Raw genomic sequence first — 23,128 nt, forward strand, 5'->3', positions numbered from 1 at the left:
ATGTAGGGGTGTCAATCTGATGTTGTCCCTTTTTTGTGCAAAACCTCTCATTCACTAGACTTACTTCATCTTGTGTAATTGACACTTTGTGTCCATTGGCTAGCAACTCCCCATTACCGTGGCCTTCCCCCAACCCTGGTGCCTGGCAGCCATTCTACAAATTTGAGTATTTTAACTAGTGGAATATAAGTGGAATCATGCAGTATTTATCCTGCAGTTGGTTTATTTCCCTTATTATAAAGTCCTCAAGTTGTATCCATGTTGTTATGTACTGCATGATTTCCTTTGAGGCTGAATGATATCCCATCGTCTGTACACACCATGTTTTTTCATTCATCCATTATGGGCATTTAGGTTGTTCCCACATCTTGGCTATTATGAATAGTGTCTGGTTATTACAAATAAGCTATGTCTGTAAGATTTATTGAGTGCTTACTTACCATATGCCAGGAACTGTTTTGAATGCTTTACATATGTTAGTGCAAGTGAAAGTCACTACAGCCCTATGAAGTCTTTATCCCCACTTACAGATGAGGAAACCGAGGTCCAATTAGTTTGGCCCAACGTCATAGAATTAGTTAGTAGGTTGTAAACTGGAGTTTGAACCCAGTACAATCAGGCTCTATAAACAGTGACCTGATCACTATAATACCAAAAGTATTAAAAATCACAGTGATAATGACTGAGAGCAAACTGTATGTCAAACACTATTCTTGGCAAGGTGAAGATGTGACTTACACATCCACATAATCTTGGGGACAGGATCCAGCACGGTTTTCTAAGAGATTGGTTAATTCCAGAAATAATGCTCCTCCTTACGATTTTTGGGAGAGGGGTAGAGATGGGCTGCAATGAAGAGTTGGGCAGAGTGGCCGAGGGTAAAATTACCTCCTGCAGCTGTGGTATGTCCACCAAGCATTTCCTTGATTCATGCAGTTTTTAAAGCCAGAACTTTACCTATTACTGAGCGAGTGAGTCTGACGCAAGTCTACAGCATTTTGCTTTTTTTTTTTTTTTTGTCTCCTCCCCAGTATTTTCCTCTTGTTGTGCTTTGTGCTTCACATGATCAGCTCACAGGTCAGGGGATTAGTCAAGAGCTAGGTGCTTGCGTTTAAAGGTCTTTAAAGGCCGCTCATTTGATTCTCTTCTTCCTTGCCTCCTTGGTGGTAATCTAAATGAGGGCTCCGGCTCTGTGCAGTTAGCGGTGGAGCTATAAGAATGAACCACCAGCCTCCCAATCAGCTCAGGTTAAACGTCCCAACAGGGCTCTCTGCAGTGACACCTACACCCAATGCCCCCAGTGGGCCTGGGAAACACACACATCTCTAAACAACAACAAAAAACCCCATCCAAGTCACAGGCAGTCAACAATATCCAGAAACCGAAGACAGTATACAATAGCTCAGTGCCATTTATTTTGCAATGGCAAATCGATCCACTTTCCCAGCATCCTGCAACTTTTATTGAACTGGGCATCTAGCCATAGGATACGCCCCCAAACTCTCCTTAATTACATATTTGTTAATTACAAATTAATTACAAATTAGGAATGCTGTCTGCAGTCGTGACTGGCGTTGCAGTCCTGGTATCACAGAAAGGGCTTTTTTTTTCCTCAAAAGGCTGCAGCAGTAGCAGTAGCAGCAGCAGCAGCAGCAGTTTTCCCGCCCTACTGAGCGCTCACTATAATGCGCTGGGCACTGCGCTAAGCGTGCCACCCGGCAAGGCCCGGGGGAGCGGCGGTGCACCCTCGGTTCCCGGCGCTCGCAGCCATTGTGGGGTGAGCGCTCGACCAGCGGCGCGCTGACACGCCCTCTCCGCGCGGCGACCCGCGGCCAGGGCAGGAGCGGGTGTTCGGTGCGTGCTCCGAGGAGCGGGCGGCTCCCGCGGGGGGTGGAATCCTCGCCGCACCGCCCTCGGGTTCGCCTCGGCTGCGTGCGCTCCATGCGCCTCCCGGGCACGCGCTCCTAGCCCCGCCCGCGTGCGGCGGACGCACGGCCGCGAGCGCGCGCCCTCCCCGCGCCCCCGCGGCGGACGCACGGCCGCGAGCGCGCGTGCGCCCCTCCGAACGTCCCCGGGAGCCGCGCCAGAGCGAGCGCCGGGGCCGGGCGCGCAGGAGTGAAAAGGAGGCGGCGGCCGCGGCTGCGAGCAACAGATCCGGACGCCGCGAGCAGACGCGTTCTGCTGTTGGGCGATTTTTTTTTTTTAAATTTCAAAAATATTATTAAATTAGAAAATCCTGCATTTTTAAATGGCGCTGGCCCCAGGTCAGCGGGCGGTTTTCTCTGCTTCAAGATGGGCTTTGCTGTTTCTGTCGTGGGCACCAGTGGTGGCCTGATTGTCAGTCTTCTCCGGGCATTTTTAAGGCCAGGAGCCGAGCACTGCATGTAGGCGAATCACCCCGCAGAGCAGTTTGGCTTTTAAAATTATTGTTAGTATTTGGGGCAGTGGACAGCCGATCTTGGGCACTTCGTCCCCTTTGCAGAAGAGGCTGTGAGTCGGAGGTGGGTCGCTGGGAGAGTGGAATTGCTCGCGGGTGAGCGAGCCCCGGCCCCGCGCACGGTCCAGGCGGCCCCGAGTGTGTGTCCTCTCCCTGCCGGCGCCGGGAAAATGGAGGCTGTGATTGAGAAGGAATGCAGCGCGCTCGGAGGCCTCTTCCAGACCATCATCAGCGACATGAAGGTAGGACGCCGGGGGCGCGGCTGCGGTGGCCGCGGTCGCGGCCGCGCACGGACCTCGCCGCGGTGCTTCGCCTCCACACCCCGGGGCCAGCCGCCCGGCCCTTGCCTGAGCCGTGGCCGCCGGCCACCTGCGGGAGCGCTCCGGCCCGGTGTCACCTGCTCACCCGCGGCGCCGCTCCGGGCTCTGCTGGGTCACCGGGCGGGCTGCTTCTCTGGGGGTGTCTGATGCCCCCTGCCCTCTCCACGCTCATTGTCCCAGGGGGCGGCACCATCTCGTTTCCATGGGGGCGCAGGGCCCCGGGTCCAAGTTTTCCATTGTCTTTCGCTGGACGGAGTGTCTGCGACCCGTGAAGACTGGGTCCCTGGGCGGACACCTGATTCCCCCGAGTCCGGGGTGGGGGGTGGGGGGGGGGGGCTGGCGCGTTGGTGGGGAGGGGTATGGGGGCTGTGCCCGGCCGCGGGAACTGGCCCTCCCCCCTGCCCCCCGTCCGAGAGCCTGGGAGAGAGGCCTCCCTCTCCCTCCTTGGCTTTCAGGTCCACCTGGCGGGGGGAAGGGGGCGGATCTGAGCAAATTAGGCATTAATTAGGCTGTTCCTAAGCTGGTGAGGGTGTGCATGCCTTCCCTCAGCCCTCCCCGAGGCCGCGGAGCAGAAGTTCCCAGAGTAGCCTTGCTGGGGACCCTCCTTCCCCTGGCTGACGCTCCCAGCCTGAAGGCAAGATTGGGTTCTCCTAAACAACTGTATTTCCCCACACACCCACCCAACATACACAGACTCCAGGTTTTCTCTTGGAAGGATTGTGAAGATTGTGTGTGTGTGTGTGTGTGTGTTTCTCCCCGTGTGCGCGCGTGCGCGTGTGCGTGTGTGTGTGTGTGTGTGTGCATTGGGGGCGGGGAACAACACCCTGGTTTTTTCCTGCAAAGGGTGGGACAGGGGATAACCTGATCCTTGGATGTGGATTTTCTCGTGCATAGAGATAGACCGGGGCCCTGGGTTACTCATCCAAAGGAAATATAACCAGCCTCGCGAGCTGGCTGGAGGTGGGAATTGGAGGCGGTGGGGGGATTTTTTTTTTTTTTTTTCATGTGTATTTAGGGAGCTTCTCTTTGGCTCTTACCCAGCCCCAGTTTGCCTCAACAGATCCGGGGAGGTGGTGTTTAATTAAAAGCTCGGCTTCCAAACGAGTAGGCAGGTTGGGAAAGCTGTACAGCCGGTGGGTGTGGACAGCCCCTCTTCAGCCGCTGCCTGGGCGTTTGGAGGAGCTTTTGTCTGGTGAAGTGTAAGGTTTAGAGAGGGTTTGGCCTGGGAGATGGACTTTGTGAAGGAATGCTCAGCTGTCACGCCTGCTTCCCCCTTTTAGAACCAACTGCCATCTCCCCAAGGGTGAACTTTTCCAAGGTGCCTCCATCCTGGTCTTGGGCCTCCTACAGAGCCTGTGTGTAGTGGTTTTCTTTCTTTTTTTTCTTCCTTTCTTTCTTCTTCTTCTTTCTTTCTTTCTTTTTTTTTTTTTTGTGAGAAATTTGACATTCATGTAGCATTATCTTCCTCTAGACCCTGCTTGTCCAGGAATGCCTCTAATCCAGCCACTTGGAATTAGATGGATTATTCCCTGTTCAAAGACTGCCTCTTTCATTCCTTTGCCCTCAATCCACATTGACTTATTGAAGTGCTCTTTTGAGACAAAGATCGGTGTCCCCGCCTCAGACTCTGGGGTATTGCTTGTTAACTTAAATTCTGTACGCCTTATAATCAAAGATTTGGTTTGAGGCACACGTGTATTTTGATCACCAGGGGAAGAATTTGAGATGGGTTGGTGAAGTTGCTTGTGTGGTTTTTTTGTTTCTTTTTTTTTTTTTTTTTTGAAGAGAAATGGATGTTTCCAGTCTCTGAGTAGTAATAAGGACCCAGTGACCTAAAAGTTCTGCCCACTGCAGTCCCTGGGGGGGGAAAAATCCAGACGGTTTTTTTTTTTTTTTCCTCTCTCTCTTTGTTCCTTAATCCACAATCCATCCAATCCCGGTTGTTTGTGTTTATAGTTTTGAACCCAAAGCCTTTCAGAAGATAGCCCACCACAGGATGGGCCCTCCGTTGTCTGTCTGTCAGCCCGGGGCTGCCCTCTAGCATTCTGGCCAGGGGAATTTGTGGGTGCCAAGGTGGCCTGTTTTTCCCTCTCAAGATTCCAGTTTAAAAATAAAGTTTTATTTAATGCCCTTTCAGTGCTGGATCTATAGTTTGTGGTTCCTGACTTCTTTCCCTTTGAATTTAGTAGGGTTTGTTCAACATCCTGTGGGAAGGCATTTATTTTAAGGTTGTTTGTTTTGTTTTGGCAAAGATTTGAAAAGCAAACTGGAGGGAAAGACTAAAACTTTCCTCGGGGTCTGCAGGATTCCAGACTTTTGGGGAGTAGAGGGAAGGAAAAAGAAAGGGGTAGACTGATTTCCAAGACTGTTTACAGCGGAAGACAGTTGTTGAATATTTTAATGGATGGCAGTGGCTGGCATTTTCAAAAGGGAATTTAAAAAAATCTGGGCCTAATAGGATAAGCAGTGCATGAAGTCACCACCAATCGAAAGTCAGACTTTAATATCTGAAGTCAGCTGGCTTTCTAATGACAAGTTTATCCTCTTTTTTATCTTCTTTGAACTGCCATGATGGGTTTCTGATGTCTTTGGTCCCCTTCTATCTGCTTTGAAGGACAAGTGTAAATGTTAGAAACCCGTTTGGAATGCCATCTTGAGAAAATTTTTAGGTTATTTTCCCAGGAGTAATGCTGGACTGCGGTAAGGAAAAAAAAATTTTTTTTTTTTTTTTTTAGTAGCATTCGATTCTCCAAAATGTACAGCAACACAGGAAGGGAGTTAATTTCCTCTTTAGAGAAAAAAAAAAAAAGAAAAGAAAAGAAAACAAAAAAATTAAGTAGTATCAAGGCCTAACACCATACATCTTCCAACACCAAAAACCTCAAGACATTGAAAAGCTGGAGAGGAATCTTCTGCTTTTTTTCCTAGGGATCCTTCATCTGGCTAAATCCTCAGCTGTCAGGGTGCTGGAAGGATGCGGAAGAAACCTTCACCCTTGTTCCACTGGGATCTAGCAGCAGCTGTTAAATAACTTATTGATTCCTTGCCGGGAGGAAACCTTGTGTTTTTTCCCTGTCTTCCACCCTACTGTGGTGGTGGCCACTAATGATGGTGGTATGCAGAATCACTTACTGGCTGCCTTTCCGCCCATCCGCATAAATCAAGTTGTCTGGTGTGATCTGGTCTCAAAGGAAAGGGGAGATGAGATTCACGTGGCTGGAGGCTAGGGCCCATCGCCTGTTTGTCTGGGGGAACAGTAGCTTGACGTTGCGAAAGGCCATTTGACTGGCTTCAGATGTTTGACAATGGTTAGACATTAAAGAGGTTCTAGAATCTTTTTGGAGTTTCCATTCAAGTACCAAGAAAAACAGGCTAAATGCTGCCAACAGCAGGAAGGTTTGAGCCGTTACTTTTTTAAAAAAAATTTATTGAGATATAATGGACATATAACATTATATTAGTTTTAGATGTACAACACAGGGATTTGATACTTTTCGTTTTTAAAAATTATTGTTTTCTTAATTTATTTACTATTTATTTGAATGCTTAGGTAACTGAACCAGCAAACAATTTGGTGATGTTTGGGGAGCTTTTAAGACCAAGAGACTGGCCAAACTCAAGGGCAAGTCACTGTGGATATCTTTCTTCTTTTAATAATTAACTTGGGTTTTTTTGTTTGTGTGTGTAAGTGTGTGTGTGTGTGTGTTTTAAGTTGGATGCTGAAAACCAAATATTTTCCTCAGCCTTGTTGCACAAGAATCACCATGTCAGGAGCTGAACTGGGCCTGATGCAGGGAGAACTTTGTACTAGGTTCGAGAATGTGCTGGGGCTTATGTATGGGACTGGGGGGCGTGGACACCCAACCACACCTCGAATTCCCTACCCTACCTCTCCCTGTAGAGAGGGGTGTCCTGTTACCAACACCTGTGCTGAGCAGAATAGGGGCCTTGTTCAGTTCCTCTCCACTGCCCCCTACCTCTGTTTGCACTGGTAGCCTCTCTCCTAAGTTCTGCCTAAAATTAGAGCTGGTAAAGGGACTTCTTAAATTCCATGGAAATCTTTTGTGGTTCGAAGGCATGACACGGTATTTTCCCCGCAGTTATCATAGATCAAGAATGTGGGTATTGGGTTCAGCGCTGGATAATGATTTCAGGGTTGTTCCCCCTGCCCTCCCCACACTGCTCTGGCTTTGGGGTTTCTGTCAGATGAGAGGCTCCCTTCCTCCGTGTTTATCGAGGGCCTGCTATGTGGAAGGTCTCTCTTGCTGGACAGCGAGGAGCCAGAGAACCAGCAAGGCCTGCTCTTGGAGAGCTGCTTGTCCTGTGGGCCCGAAGTAGGTAACATTAAGTAGCCTGTGGGGGCCACGAACGAAGGGCATTGATTAGATTTTGAAAGGACTTCTCTTTTACTCTTCAAAAAAAATTTTTTTTTCTCTAGAAAGATACTGAAAACCCAGCGAAGGCCTCCAAGAGCAGCCAGGTGCTCTGAGGGAGGCTGGCAACCTTGTCTATGGAGACACACAGAGAGGCAGGACAAGCAGAGCCCTTGTAAAGTACAGATGGGCCCTGGGTTGGTTGTTCTAAGCAAATGGCTGTGTTTGCCCAGGATTTTACAACTTCCTCAGTTTGGGCCTGTGGGAGAAGAAGGTGAAGTGAAGATGTCATAAAATTGGCTGCAGGGGAGCTGCCCAGAATGGGTACCTGTTCTGAGACTGAGGACTTCTGCTGTGTAGATCAGTCTGTTTGGCTTTTTAGGTGCAAATCTTGTCCACGTTTAGAAAGAGGTCTTTTTTGGGGGGGCGTCTTGGCTTGAGTGCTTCTGTGGGAAAATCCCATATATATCATATTTAACCAAATTGTGTAGAACTTGTTGCTCCACGCTATGAACCTTTTTTTTTTTTTTAAATATTTTATTTATTTATTTGACAGAGATCACAAGTAGGCAGAGAAGCAGGCGGGGGTGGGGTAGGGAGAGCAGGCTCCCTGCTGAGCAGAGAGCCCAATGCAGGGCTCCGTCCTAAGACCCTGGGATCATGACCTGAGCTGAAGGCAGAGGCTTAACCCACCGAGCCACCCAGGCGCCCACACACCGTGAACCTTTATGTTCTGAATTTCTGCAGATAGTGATGGCTCACATGGAGAGAAGGTCAATTCTAGGTCATGGCTTGCATGGAAGATGAGCAGAGTTTGAATTCTGCCTGGCTCAGCTATCAGTTTTTACGAGAGTAGCAGGTACTCGTAATTCTGGAGCATTTACTGAGCACCAGCAAGCTTGCAAGCACTGAGCTCAGTGCTATGATTCAGCAAGTAAAGATACAGAATTTCCAGTTAAATTTGGATTTGAGGTAAACAGCAAACAGCTCCTTAGTATAAGCATGTTCTGTCCATCCTAGGGCTTCTCAGCTACTGGCCCTTTGTACTTTGAACTGCTCTTTCGCATCCAGGGGAAGGAAAGAGCTGAAATGTTAGCTGTCAATATGGCCAGCTCATTGGAGGTGGTTAAAATGTTTGGAGGTTGGAAAGGTTGAAATTATTGATCTGTTGGGCACGGTTTCTGTAATTTTCATCTGGGCTTTTCCATCTTCCCGGGGATGGGTGAGAGCTGGCAAGATTCCTTCTGCAGGAGACTGTTTAGGTGCTCAGATTGGGAATGGAAAAATGAGATCATTTCGAGGTCTCCCATTACTTCTCGGAACTGCCTTCAGGACACTTTCCCCTTAAGCCTACACCTCTGCAAAAACAAAGACATACCTCTCCTGGAACCAAACAAAAGCCAAAGGCAGAGTTAGCTGCCTAGGACATCAGAGGAGAAGTATTTGGGGCTCCTTAGAGGGAACTGATGGATGCCTTAAGCTGTTTAACTCAGGTTTGCAGATTGCACTGCTGATATAGCCTTATTAAGTAGCAAACCGGAGAGACAAATGGAGTAAATTAATTGGCTGAGCTTCGAGAAAGCCCATTGTATTCGATGGCGGAGGTTCTCCCTTGAATTAGTTGGGAGGCTGCGCCAGGTTTCCTTTGAGTATCTGACAGTCACACACGAAACCCCCAAAAGTGAAATCCAAGCCACCCAGCGTGGATTCCAGAGCAGCCCACCCCTTGTCCGTGTTCCCCACCTCTTAGCCCAGGGAGGACCTGGGCTGTGTGTCTCGGCTGCTTCCCGATTTAAGATGCTCTCGTGTGCCACCTGCGTATAGTAGATGCTCAGTGTTCACGGCATGTGGCGAACACGGGGCCGGCAGGGACTTGGGGGGAACCCGCCATGTGCCAGGCATTGCACTGAGTGCTTGGCGTGCTTGGTTTCACGTCATCCTCACATCAGCCCCACTTTACGTATGAGAAAACTGAGGCTCTTTGAAGAGCGGCGGTAACTTATCCAAGGCCTTGGTGAGGGGCATTGGTTCAGACCTTGGCCGATTGGAGCTCTTTAGACCGTGCTGCAGGTGGTGGGGGGGCAGGAGGAATGGATTTCTTTCTAGAGAATTCCACTCGCTGGGTTCTACCGGAGGCTCAAGGAAGGAATCAGGGTCTTATTTCTGTGCCTGGAGCCGGGAGCCAGTCTGGAGGCCCGAACTTGAGCTCAGATGCTGTGGGGACTGTTGTGGGGCGGGCGGCTCCCATTTGGTCGTCATTTTTGTGGAAGTCATTGAATTTAGGATGTATTGACCTATTGTGGCTTCCTTCCCTCTCCCACTCACCGGTCTTCTCTGACAGACCAACCTGGACTTCTCCTTTCTTTTTCTTCTGGGTGTGTAGAGGGCAAAGAAGCTATGGGCCCGGTTCTGGCCTGTCACCCTTGGCTCCTGTCCTTGTCCCCATACAAAGTAGCCACAGTCTTTTCTGTGACTGGCCAGAGGGCTGTGTTGATATGTCCCGGGAACCCCTTGGTTCCTAAGACTGGGCGACTGTGCAAGCCTGGCATCCCTCTCTAATTATATGAGTTAAATAAGTTCACCCAAAGTTCAAATGACGCTTCTAAGGGAACTCCTTACCTTGAACTTATTTTGTGTCCAGCCCTGGAACTCTCTTGTAAAAGAGCTTTTCTGTACTTCATGATGTCCCGGTAGCTCTCTAGTTTAGTTGAATCTGTAGAGCCATTTCAGGTCTGCGTTTGAAGTTGATGGGGTCGCCAAAACCTGCCCCCCCCCCCCCCGCCAAGATACGCCCCCCCCTCCGAATCCCCTCTTTCTTTTGCTGATTCTTTTTATATACGACCTTGGTCATAGTTTCTAAGTGGTTTTTCTTTTCCTGTCTAGTTTAAGTGGGTTAAAAAAAATTGAGTGCCGCTTGAGCTGTGTGTCTTTTTATTTGTTTTCTTCCCCTTGAAGAATTTGGGCAACTGTAAAATATTAGCTTGCTCAGTATGAGTGGCCTCCTAAGTCCTGGAGGTGGACAGCAGGTTTTTTTGCCTGGGACTCCCTTCCCTGCCACCTCCCACAGGGCAGGGGTCTCTAGCGGCTAGAGGAGTGGGTCTGGCCAGAGGAGGTGGCTCTGGGCTGGTGTGCCCCTTCTGGTAGAATGTGCTTGGTTACAGGCAGGAGAGTGTGGGATATCCCGTGAGCCATTAAGACACTGATCCCTGGACCTATTCCCTGGAGGTTCTGAGTCCCTACTTCCGGGGGACATCCTGGGCATTCACATTTTTATTTTTTTAAAGCACTTGCAGGTAATTCTAATGTGTAGTCAGGCTTGGAAACCACTGAGTCATACACATTTTTAGCACCCTCAAAAGTACTTTCTCAGCCTCACTGAGGTCTGAGTAAAAGCATGTTTTGATGTTTGTGCATCATCGTGAATATGCTAAGCGCTGTTGAACTGGACACTTAAGGAAGGACCGAGATGCTAGATTGTATGTTGTGTGTGTTTTACCGTGATTAAAAATAAATTTATAGTGAAACATTAAATAAATTGAAATATAAAGATAGGAGAAAAAGCATTTTTAGAATACGTAATGATTTTAACTACACAGTATTGTCTGATACGATTTTCTGCCATGATGGAAATTGTCAAATATGTTAACCATCAGCCACATGTGACTACTGAGCACTTGGAGTATGGCGAGTGTGACCAAGGAACTATTAAGTTTTATTCACTTTTGTTTAAATAGCCTTATGTGGCTAATAACCACCATATTGGACGGTGTAGATCTATAACATACCGGTGTAGATCTATAACATACCGTCTAAGTAAAAACAGGGAGCTTCCTGCACACCTTCTACTCCCATCGGGGGCCCTTCATTGGCTCCAGGCCCCTCCTATGGAAATTCCAGAGCTCCCGCTGACCTTGGAATCAGAGATCTGCTTTTCCATCCTGTAGGCAAGTTACTTAATCTCTCAGCCTCCTTTTCCTCTTCTGTATGAGGGTCCAAGAAATTACCCACCTCAGAGGCTTCCGAAACAGGGCTGTGCTGGCTACGCGCTCCACACCTTGCCTTGCCCACTGGCACTCGGGTGTGAGCTGCTTTTGCTGTTCCGGTCACTGGTCACTGTAGTAATTCTTTCCACCACTTCAGGCAAAAGCCACCCCACCCTTGACCAAGCTGTATTTAGAGTTTGCACTGAAGTTGCAGGAAATGGAGAAGTTGAGTTGTTTTTTTCTTGCTAAGTCAATTACTCTTGAGTTCATTATAACCTCATCTGCCTCTGCTGGGTCCATTTGCATTTCTCTGTTTGCATACCTACTGTCCATAAAGGGACGGGGAGGGCTGGGTGCCTGGCTGAGATCTTCAGGGCTTTTAATGCTTAAAAAAAAAGTCTTTCAGAGGGTGCCTGGGTGGCTCAATGGATTAAGCCGCTACCTTTGGCTCAGGTCATGATATCAGGGTCCTGGGATTGAGTCCATCATTGGGCTCTCTGTTCAGCAAGGAGCCTGCTTCTCTCTCTCTCTTTCTCTCTCTGCCTGCCTGTCTGCTTACTTGGGATCTTTCTGTCAAATAAATAAATAAAATCTTGAAAAAAAAAATGTTTTCCAGAGATGTTTATGTCAGGGTAAGGGGAGAGGAGCAGCTTTGTAAAGACTGTCTTTTTCTGTCTACATTGAGTTCCCCCTTCTTTTTCTGGAGTGACCACCAGGAAAAGTGGCCGCTTTGCCTCCTAGCCTGCGCTGTAGCAATACCTTGGCACGGATTTTCTGTGGACTTAGCCATATTTGGGTTCTTCCTACCTGCTTACCTGCCAGTTGTGTCCCACCTGCTTTAGCCTGGGATTCAAGGACCCTGCGCTTGGGCCCTAGCTAAGTGGTCTGCTGTATGCCTAGTGCTCTCCATCCTGGTGTCCGTGGTCTCTTGGAACACATCCTGTGCCCCTCATTCTTGCTGTTTTTTCTGCTTGGAAGTCATTTCTACATTGCTGTCCACTGAAACCTTTCTCATCCTTTAAAGCCCCACCACAGAGTTATCTCCACTTTTCCACCAACCCAGATACCCTTGGGCATTCTTCACATTCTCTGTCGAGTCTGCAAGTATTACATTCTACCTCATGTGAGTGCCCTTGGGCTTTGAAGCCTGGCTCTGCCACTTCCGGGGTAGATTGCTCTGGGCGAGTTTCTCAACCTCCTGAGACTTGATTTTTCTTATCTGTAAAATGGGGGAACCCATACTTCCCTCTGAGAGTTGTAGAGGCTTCAGATAAAGTAAATGTTAAGGGCTTAGCATGAAATAAATGCTAAATAAAATGCTCTTGTGTATCAGAGCTACCCTGGTAGTTTCTAGTGGAGTACCCTGTGATAACGGCACTCAGATGTTTCAGAAAATACAAGAGACCGGGACGCCTGGGTGGCTCAGGCCTGTGGTCCAGGCATTGCTGTGGGTAGTGGTACACCTGTGAGCTAGGCAGGTAAAGCCCTTGCCCTAAAGTTGTTTTGTCTAGAAGAGAAGCAGCGGGATCATAGGGAGGGCCTCTGATTGTCACCGGGAGTGGGGTGGCTGTCACTCAGGGGAGGCTTCGGTACGAGTGACACCCAAACTAGACGTGCATTTCACTTTCCCTGTTTCCTAAGCACAACCATGCATTATTCTAGTGTCTTACCAGTAGACTGTTAACTTTTCCCAACAACCCAGTGGTTGCTGCTATAATTCCCACTTTACAGATGGGGAAACTGAGGTTCAGAGAGGGGAAGCCATTTGCCCACATCATACAGCTCGTGAGAGGGAAGGCTGGGATTTGAACCCCCGGCGGTCTGGCTCCAGGGTCTGGGCTCAGCCGCCGTGGTGGGCTGTCTCTTTTGGGATTCTGTAATGGGTGTGTTTCATCGATCTCTTTGAGGTTTGTTCTATCTGTACCTTTAGGACTCAGGATGCACCAGATAAAGCCTAACAATTGTGGGGCTCCTCTGAGCTGCTTCAAGAAGCTTAAGGACCTTCTCTCTCTTTAAAGCAGAGTTAGACCCAGCCGAAAAGATGCTGTTGGGTGGTTGACTCTCCCCGTGGGTGCCTCTAATTTGTCAGCAGAGGGAGTAGGTGGGGAGCAGACTGGGTGTGAGCGCGAGGGGTGTGACAACCGGGAGACACTTGTTTGTTTTGCCAAAGAAACCCCCTCCACCAGGGTCGCCCCAGTAACGGGCTCTGCGCCCCACATGGCTGAGCGCAAAACAGGAAGGGGGGATATTTGCAGCAGGAGGCTGGAAATGCTTGAGATTAGTTTCCAGGGAGACCTCAGTTTCACTTCTGAGGCCTGGCTTGCTAGCGCGGGGCTCCTGCCGCTGAGCACGGGAGTCATTAAGGAAGTCTTTGAGTTTGGTTTAATGGTCGCTCTTTGTTTTGAAGTGATTGTTTACTGAACCTTCAAAGCCAGCTCTCCAGCAGGATGTGATCTCGGGCCTGAATAATTGGATGAGGCACCCCAATAGGAAGCAAGTAGTGGGGAGCAGAGCCAGGAGGAGCGAGCTGGTGGCCAAGCCTTTGGCATCCCGGCACTCAGAAGGTCTGCAGGCTGCTGCCGGAGGGACTGAGGTTGCCTTGCAGCCAGGAGTAGACCTGAAGCAAGGGTCCCCTGGAACCTGGCCTCTTTGATGTTGTGCTGGCCTTAATTAGGGACACCCTAATTAAGTCACTAAGGAGGAAGCTTAGTCCTAAAAAAAAAAAAAAAATTAGCCAAGTGTTTTGCGAACATTTCATGAGGGATTACTTATCAAAGATTATGCAAGCTGTATAAAGTTAGTGGAAGCAAAACTAAGAAATTTCAATTAAGTAAAAAATAAAACTCCCCCATAACCGTTTGATGACAAAGTGGGTTATGTAGACACATTTTAGACAAAGGTTCATGCGGCCCACGCTGTGCCAGAAATTTATTTTTTCACTTAGCTCTTCATTTACGTTGCCTTCCCGTGTATGCAGTTACAAACCATGTCAGTTTTAATGTTGTGTGATGTTCTGTTGTTTGGTATGTGTAATTCATTTATTCCGTTGACCTGGATTTGAGGACTGACCCTGTGCCAGGTTCTGTGTTAAGCGCTGGGGGTGGAGCAGTAAACAAAATGGACATAGTCCCTGCCCCCTTGGAGCTTACATTCTAGGGCAGTGGGGGACAGACGAAGTCGTTCTTCTGTGTATTAGGAGGATTATGTGCAGTGGGGAAAAACAGAGCAGGGGCAGTGTTGTTGTTTTGAAAAACCGTGGCTAGGGGAACCTGGGTGGCTCAGTGGGTTAAGCCTCTGCCTTCAGCTTAGGTCATGATCTCAGAGTCTGGGATGGAGCCCCACGTTGGGCTCTCTGCTTGGCATGGAGCCTGCTTCCTCCTCTCTCTCTCTCTCTGCCTGCCTCTCTGCCTACTTGTGATCTCTGTCTATCTAATGAATAAATAAAAATCTTAAAAAAAAAAAAAAAAAAAAGAAAGAAAACCCATGGCTAGGGAAGGCCTCCCAGAGCAGGTGACCCTTGAGCCATGCGTTGGGAAGTATGTGCATATGTGCATATCGGAGAAAGAATGTTCCAGGCCAGGGCAGAGCATGTGCGAGGCCTTCAGGTGGGCACTGGTTCCATATGTTCCCGGCTGATGTCGTGTTTAGGCTGTGTCCCGTTTTTCACTAATTAGAAGCAACATGGCAGTGAGTATATCCTTATAGCTAGATGCTGATCCGCATGGATAGTTTCCCCTGAAGGCTTTCTCCTGGGTCAAAGGTACGGACTTTTCCAGGCATTTCACACATGTTGCCGTTCCAAAAGCGCGTGTCCGTTCGTCCTCCTGCATGTGCGTGCTCATCACCGGGGGTTCGTCTCCAGGAGCTAGACTTATATCAGGGCGGAAATTGCTAGGCCATAGCTTGCTGGGCCTCAGAGGGACGAGATGTCTTTACTTGGTATGGTGATGTTCTTGTTCTTTTTTTTTTTTAATTTTATTTATTTGAGAGAGAGAAAGAGGGGACAAGCACAGGAGGGAGAAGCAGACTCCCTGCTCAGCAGGGAGCTCACTGTGGGGCTGGATCCCAAAACCTGGGATCATGACCTGAGCCAAAGGCAGACGCTTAACCCACTGAGTCACCCAGGTGCCCCTGGTGTGTGGATTTTTAAATCTTGCTGTGTGTGATTTTAGCAAGACAGGAGGACTGTCCCCTGGGCGTGTGTGTTCAGTGCGGGTGTCTGGGCCCCCCACCCCAGAGATTTCAATTGTGTAGCTCTGGGGTGAGGCTCAGTCGTCTGTAGTCCTAGCAGACGTTCCTAGTGTGTCTTAGGGGGGTTGTGAGTATACCAGGAACAGGGGAACTTGGGAGTGGTTCTTGGGCCACCAAGGGCCTGCTTTGCAGCTCATAAGGTAAGTAGCAAGGATCTCCCTGCTCCCCTCTTTCGTGCCCCTAAAATACACCCCAAAATGACTCCCATGCCTAAATGCGGCATGATCTTCTGTATTCCCTTTCCTTTGCTAATTATTTCTTTTAAAGTCTCCCTTCTTTATTTCCTTTATCTTTGCCAGGAAAACGCCCCTTGTCCTTAAAGACCTAGGTGAGGCATCCACGCCCTCCCCCTCAAAGCTTACTCCAGCCGCACCTCCCAGGACTTTGTATTTGGAGTGTGGTGCCCTCCGATTGGTGGCTAACATGGCCATGTTCTAGCCTGAGCTCCTCAATGTTTTGGCTCCTCATCTCTGTATGGCCTCTAGCCCGCTCGGGCCGTGCATTGTAGGCGCTCATAAATGCCCCAGGTAGGGTGACTGGCATCATAGATCAACTCCTGAAAATAGCAGTCACTGGGATTTATTTAGTCCTAAGTGCCGGTCACCCTTCTAAGGGCCTGTACTCGTTCCTTTACCCTCATTACTGTCCTTGGAGGTGGGGACTAGCTCAGGCATCCTTTACCCATGAAGACAGGGCGGTTGTGGGGGGCTGAGTCACCTAGATCGTCTGGAGGGTAGATGTGAAGTCGGGCAGTCTGACTTGAGCGCCATGCTCTTGACCCTGACATCACACGGGTCCTTTCAGACTGTGGAGTCTGGCCACGCATCAGGGCTGTCCTGGGATATCCCTTCTAGCAGCCTGGGGTGGAGCCCTGGGATGGTAGGGGGGTACTGTTTAGTGGAAGCAGAGCACACCAGGTGTGCACAGTGTGGCCAGGCCATTGCTCCCCAGGGTGGACTTGACAGACTGCAAGAATTCGTTTTGGGGTTGGGTGGAGACAAGTCGGAAAGGGTATTTCCAGGGAAGAGAAATGGGTGAATACAGGTATGCAAGCATCAAATAGTGGTAACAATGCTTGACCTGTTTATGGGGTGTGAAGGTCACCACGGATTCCGTTCATTATCGCATGTGGACATCTATACATGGGAATAAGCAAATGAAACAGGAGCTTTGGACTCCCCATAGTGGGAGAAAGTTTGAGGGGGTAGATCTGCATTTATTATTTGGGGGGGGGGGCTTACTTGTACACAGATATCTCTTACTCGCACTTGGATGAGAGTAGCCGGTCCCTGTAAGAGTGATCGGTTATGGAGAATAAGTAAGCTTAGGAGAACCGAGGGGGCAGTTTCATTTTATTTTTTATTTATTTTTTAAAGATTCCATTTATTTATTTGGGAGGGAGAGAGAGAGTGAGCAGGGGAGGGTTGGAGGGAGAAGCAGACTCCCTACTGAGTGTGGAGCCCCGCAAGGGACTAATCCTGGAATGCGGTATCATGACCTGAGCCAAAGGCAGATGCTTAATCAGCTGAGCCCTCCAGGCGCCCCCAGGGGCAATTTCATTTTAAAAAGAACTGGGCAAACTGAGGGGCCCTTCACGATCCCAGCTAGGTATGAGGGCAAACCGTTCTCTGACCTGCGGCAGATTACTTAACTTCTACGTTGGTTTCCCACGTTATAAAGAAAAGTGTTCAGTTTTCCTGTTCCGCCAAGTGCCCTGGCAGGGTTTGTCCTGAGAGCTCTTGATGCTCTCCAGGTCTATGGACATGTGAGATGGGGTTCTTAATGATGATCAGGAGGTACACTTGGACTCCATGGCCCCCGGTGACCGCTGGCATAGTACAGACATGCGCAGGGGGAGGGTGAATTCGGGGAGGAGGGAGAGGAGTGGGATTCCATGTTCCTCGAGATGACGGCGCGTGTCCTCACCAGGTTCTGCAGGCACGAAACAGTGGAGCCAGAAGCCTTGTGGCGGCGGCAGAACGAGGCCAGGGTGCCCAGAGCGGCTCTGTCCCTGGCCACCGGTGCCTTCCAGTAGCCCCTTCTGCAGCAGGGGACGTGTCGTGCCCCCGCACGGCCTAGTGCTGCAGCCACAGGCCACGAGTGGCCTCAAGCACTTGTGTGAGGAACTGAATTTTGCGTTTTATTTAATCATAGTGAATTTAGATTTAAGTCCCTGTGGCCAGTGGCTCTTTTACTGGAAGGCTCAGGATAGACAAAGGAAGACCTCTTGGTAGAAAATGTAAACAACAACAACAATAATGCTTTGAGGTGAGGGTACCGATGCCAGGTCGGTTCTTGACCTACCCCCGTGTCAGAAAACAAGCATTGTGGGCCTGGAACCTCATAGCGCTGGAGGAAGAAGACGCCTGATGTCCTTGACTTAATTAGGGTCTTATGGTTACAAATGGAGCAGTTTGTGAGGGGAGGTTGGGTGGAGGGAGCACCTTTTGTGGTTAAATCTTCCTTTTCATAGGCGTATTTATTGCTGGTGAGCTTGGGCGAGTGGGCGAGGGTGGGCGTCTGGGGAAGCAACCATTGATTATCCCCAAGGCTGTCATCCACTTGATGGACAGGGATAATTAGTGGATTAGGCAAGCCCCAATCAGAGAATAAAAGCCCAGGAATGGTTTTTATGATGGATGGGCTTACCCGGTTCTCGGGAGCCCTTCCTCTCACAGGATGGGGCGGGGAAGGCCGGCTTTGGGGACAAAGCTGTGACAGGCCTTCAGGGGCCCCATCCGTCCTCCTGCACACCCAGTTCTGGGAGCTGCAGATTCCCTGCCTCATGCTTGTAGAAGCACACGGGGTCCGGGGGCACGCCTGCTCAGATCAGAAGCTTCCTCTGGAAGCTTCGCTTTTTCATTTCCCCGTAGTCCACACTGAGGGGTGACCTAGAGGAGGCGGATGAGGGATGCTGGGGGCTGTGCTTCTTGTTCTTGCCCTGAGGAGGTACCTGCAGATCTGCAGTGGGGGGTTGGGGGGCTGGTGGCTTGGGGTGGTGACGGCAGCAGCTGGCAGAGATGCTCCATCTGGTGGAAGTTGATCAGTCCCCGCGTCCGTCGCAAACCTGAAGATGTGATCGAGTTCCCCGTAATCAATCGTACCACTAGTGCCAGCACCCGTGAACATTTCTGGTCCTTTCCTTCCAGACCTTTTTCTACATGAAGGGCTTTTCTTTGTTTTGTGTCTTGGGGTTTCTTTTTCACGTGGTTGAGGATCACAACCATTTCTAGCTCCCCCTGGGAACATTTGTAGCTGTCATCGGTGCGGGGAAGGGTGCTGTGTGTACGGGGACCCTTGTACCTTTTCGGACCGAGCAGGACCCAGCGTGCCCCTTGAGCAGCCTTCTGCAGTCCTGGGGCTGGGCGGGGCAGCTGGGTTTCTTCATCCCATGGCTTGGACCTCCCAGAGTCAGGGCAGTCTGTGGGCCACAAAGTCGGTCCTCCAATTCCTCGGCTGCGAAATACCAGCAGCACCTGCCTAGTCGGGTTGTTGCAAGCACGGAGTGGTGTGTGTATCAGGGTGTGCTCCCCACTGTGGTCTGGGCGCCAGCAGCCTCAGCATCACTTAGATGAGACCTGGAATGGCCAGGTCCTGCGTCCGCCCAGGGGAATTGGAACCTGCGATTCTGCGGGATCCCCAGGGGGGTGGCCGTGGCCGTGAAAGCCCGAGACCTCCTGATCTGGCAGCTGGCACCAAGCAACTGTTTCAGGAACTGGTGGTGCTTAATGATGGTGATGTCGTCAGGGTGCAAAGAGGGGCTTGGGAAGTTACCCAGCCAGTCGTGTGCCCAGGACTGGAGTTCACAGCAGCATGACCACTGGTGAGCCTGCGTCCCTCTGGGATCTTTGGGCAGAGCCTTTGAGCTGGAACCCCACTCCCTCGAGCCTGTCCCTCGTTTATTCTCAGCGAAGCCAAGGTCTTCCTCCTTGTGACACTCTTCTCCAGCTCTGGCTCCTCTCACATTGCCCCTTCTCTGACCATGGCTCCCAGCCCCCTCCGAGTTCCTGCTGTGGGTGTCTGGTTCCCTCAGCTGTCCCCTGAGGTCCCACTGCCACTGCGGGCTGGGCTCGGCTGGGAGAGGCAGTTGCTGCATTATTTATGGGGCATCGTTAACCAGCCGTGCTGAGGAGTTACACACAGTTTATTCTTCTGCTCCGCGTGTGGGATGCCATCCGGGGCCTCTGTTTAATACAGAATAAAACAAAGCAAAACAGAACCCAAAGCCAGAATGGCCTCACTGGCCGAGTCCTGCGCCCTAGTTGGGCAAGCGGCCTGCCCAGTCTTCTGGCTGTGGGGAGAGCAGAGGAAGGAGAGGGAGAAGAGGAGAGGGACTTGGGGGGGGGTGGTGGTTCCCAGAGCTCAACTTTGAGGGTGGGGGTGGGGAGGCCAGCTTGCGTATTTGCTTAATTGGCCACCAGCCTCTAGGGGAGCAGGCAGAGATGGGGTGGGTCTTTTTTCTCAGAAGTAAAAAAAAAGACTTCACCACCTACCCCCTTCCGAAGGGACCAGAGTGCTGTTAGGTATGTGACCTCTTGGTTAGGTTCTCTTGTCACCTGGGTGGCTTGGGAATTTTTTTTTTAAAGATTTTATTTATTTGACAGAGAGCGAGCACAAGCAGGGGAGCGGCAGGCAGAGGGAGAAGGAGAAGCAGGCTTCCCACTGAGCAGAGTGGGGTTCCATCCCGGCACCCCGGGATCTTCACCCGAGCCAAGGGCAGGCACTCAACTGACTGAGTCACCCAGGCGCTCGTCGCTTGGGGTTGAATGTCACTCACCATCTGCCAGGTCTTTTGCTTTTGTCTGTGATTAAACTCTGACCTTGCCCTTGAAGGCTGCTTATGGTCACCTTGTCCACCCCGCCCGTGTCTTGCATTTCCCCAGTGTCCGGGGGCCATTCCAGTAGTCCCTTTGGAGGGAGCCCACGTAACGTCCTCTCTGCTTCTCCGTTTTGGGCCAACTGTTGCTCTTACTAGAAATGCTTTTCCTTCCTCCCTCGGTTTCTCTGTTCTCGAGCCCACGGTGTATGGGCGAGACGCAGGCTCACAGACGACGAGTTGTGTGTTGTGAGGGAAGGGGGTGCGTTCGAGAATGCTTTGAAAGAGGTGATGTCAGAGCTAGATGGGTGGTAATGGCTGAGTAGGAGTTTTCCAGATTGTTGAATCCCCCTGGAGGTTAGAAGAGAGAGCCGCCATCAGCGGTGGTGTGTGGGGAGCCTCGCGGGGACCCTGCCTGGTGGATGCAGGGGTGTGAGCTGTAGCCCGTCCTCTGGGAAGTCCCGCCTCTCTTGCTGTTGGGTGGGGGACCGTCTTGCATTTTGACCACATTTGTAAATAAACTCATTTTTGGAATAGGGACTTTTCCTTTCTCTCAGAATCAAGTGTGGTGTAAGTTCTGTTTTCAACAAATTGCTTGGGGTTCAAAACCTGCCCTCAGCTCCAACGACAGTCATGGGGTTCCAGGGAGAGGAGAGTCCTGTACCTGTTGCTTATGACTTCGGACTTGGCAGAGCCTGGGTTCTTGGTGGGAGTCTTATTTTCTTTGATTTTGGTCTGTCTGGAAAGTTGTGAAACCTTCACGTGTTTTCTGGGGAACCCCACAAAGGGGTCCGTGTGGAGCGCATTCCTGGGGATTTCCTCAGGCGTGAACCAAGCCCAGTCAGAACCGGTGGCCTCGCAGGAGAGCTTTCTGGGACTCGTTGGAGGGTGATGCAGATCAGAAAAATTAAGGACTGCGTCAGAGTCATTTTCTGAAAGGGTTCTCAGTGGATACGGCATCTTGATTTGCAGATTTCTTGTGAAACTTGAGTATATGCTCTTTGACTCGGTCTTTGAGTCTAGAAAAAGCCCAGGCTTTTTTCTCTGTCACTCTTACTCTTCAGGTTTCTTCTTTCTCCTCTCTTGCTGCCTCCAGGCTTTTGAATTTTTGTAGTAAAGCTACTTTTCAGGTGGGTAGAAACTTTTTTTTTAACCTTAAAAGAAACTTAAAAAAAAAAATCCCTAGGTCTAGAACAATCCAACATCACCTTGCCTTTAAATTTTAATAACATTTACGCACTTTAAAAAAAAAAAAAAACTCAACAAGGAGGTTTTGTCTTCTGTTCTTAGAAGTTCATTTTTTTTTTTTTAAAGAATCCATTAAATTATATATTCCCTAAAACAGGTGGGCCTGACACTCTTTGATAGACTGTCAAATATCATTAAATCAGGAAAGAGCTGCTTTTGGCAGCCTTCTTCTGGCTGCGTGGGTGTTCGTGGGCGGGAGCTGTGTGTGCTGCACCCCTTGACTGGAGAGGAGACCCTCTTTTTGTTGCTAATTTGGTAAAGACTGAAATGAGGCTCCCAAGTGGTGGGGGCAGAGAAGTCGTTTTTTTTTCAGAGCTTCGAGCCGTTCATTTCAGGCACATTCATGTGGGTCTGGGTACTCCTCCCGCTGTGTGCCGGGGAGCAGCACAGACGACTAGTCTGACTCCCCGCACCCAGCTGGTTAACTAGTTGGGAGGTGCAGTGGCTTCTGTACTTAGGACTCAGTGTGCAGGATTCCAGCCTGGATGGACGGTCTGACTTAGAGGCCTTAACGTCTGTGCCAGCACCTGAGTGGGATTGCAGGGGCCTGCAAACCCTTGGGTCAGTCCTGTTCGATGTTTGTGGGACAGTGACAGAGGGCCCGGCCCTGCACCAAGCACCGTTGGTGTCTGATCTCCATTGTCCCTCACACCAACCCTGAGAAGTCGTGACTCATACCCTTATTCCTTCCCTCCATTCTGTCAGAGTTCCGTGATGTCCGTGTGCAGTGATGGTCACGGAATAGTTCTTACTGTTAGTCTTTAGAAGAAGCAGGCCCTGGGAGGTGAAGTGACTTCCGCTAGTACTTGACTGGCGGCGTAGCCACGGCCGGAAATCAGGGCTGTGTGCTTCCTGCACAGACCTGTCGTCTTTCCGGCGTGTTCTCAATGAGTGTGTCTCACCTTTTTCTTCAATATGCTGGATCATCTCAGCGGCCTTCTCTGGGGGCCCCTGCAGGGGAGCGGTTGGTGCCGGGGAAGGAAGGCCCAGCGGTCATGGCCTCCTTTGTGTCGATGAGTGATGCTGGTCCCTTTTGGCTCGAAGTTGGTGGTTGGTATGTCTGAACACATTTAGGCTTTTCTAAAAGCTTCTCCTACTTTCTTGGAATGAGAAGAAAAGGCTAGGTGAAGCTGTAATTGGTTGGTTGAACTCTTGTGCTCTTAAGATGCTGACGTCTGTGTGGGCAGAGATCTCTCACGGCCAGCTAGAGAACTCTGATCCCAGCCCTTGCCCCTTTAATTACTTGGATATAGAGGCAGAAGGGGTGTTCATACTTGATAAGAAAATGGCCAATACATTAGGTGTTATAATTGGACTTTCATGCAAGGTCTGGATGGGCCTGGAATGGTAGCCAGAGCTGTCAAGGATTCATTCAACGTAAGTTAAACTAAAGTTACGCCCTCGGGTGGAAACAGCCCACTGGGGCACAAAGAGGAGATGGAGGCTGTGTGGCTTGGCAGTGTGGTGGCCAGACCTGTGCGTGGGTACTGATGTCAGGAGCTCAGGTGCAGTGGCCAAGGGACCTCTGCCAGGAACCAGTCAGGCAGGATGGCCCAGCCCGGTGCACTGGCCCGGTGTACTTAGTTCCCCATGGGAGTGAATTGTCACTTGGGGGAAAATGTCCCGAGACCTGCAGTCAGACCAGGCAGGTCTCAGACAGAGAGCTGACGGCTGTGCTCTAGCCGCAGCTGGAAGATAGA

At 50.2% G+C, this 23,128-nt stretch overlaps 1 protein-coding gene across 20 annotated transcripts in view; it reads left to right on the plus strand.

Moving 5' to 3' along the window:
- Nucleotides 1–1,807: 1,807 nt before the first annotated feature.
- MTSS1 (MTSS I-BAR domain containing 1) overlaps nucleotides 1,808–23,128 on the plus strand; it is a 156,690-nt gene continuing 135,369 nt past the window's right edge. For all 20 annotated transcript variants that reach the window (XM_082721696.1, XM_082721719.1, XM_082721722.1 and 17 more), the window contains exon 1: nucleotides 1,808–2,679. In XM_082721696.1, the coding sequence (XP_082577822.1) occupies nucleotides 2,608–2,679 (72 nt within the window). In that variant the 5' untranslated portion in view covers nucleotides 1,808–2,607. The remainder of the gene's footprint in view (nucleotides 2,680–23,128) is intronic.

This window comes from Mustela nivalis, assembly GCF_964662115.1.
Source record: "Mustela nivalis genome assembly, chromosome: 2".
Classification (NCBI taxonomy): domain Eukaryota; kingdom Metazoa; phylum Chordata; class Mammalia; order Carnivora; family Mustelidae; genus Mustela; species Mustela nivalis.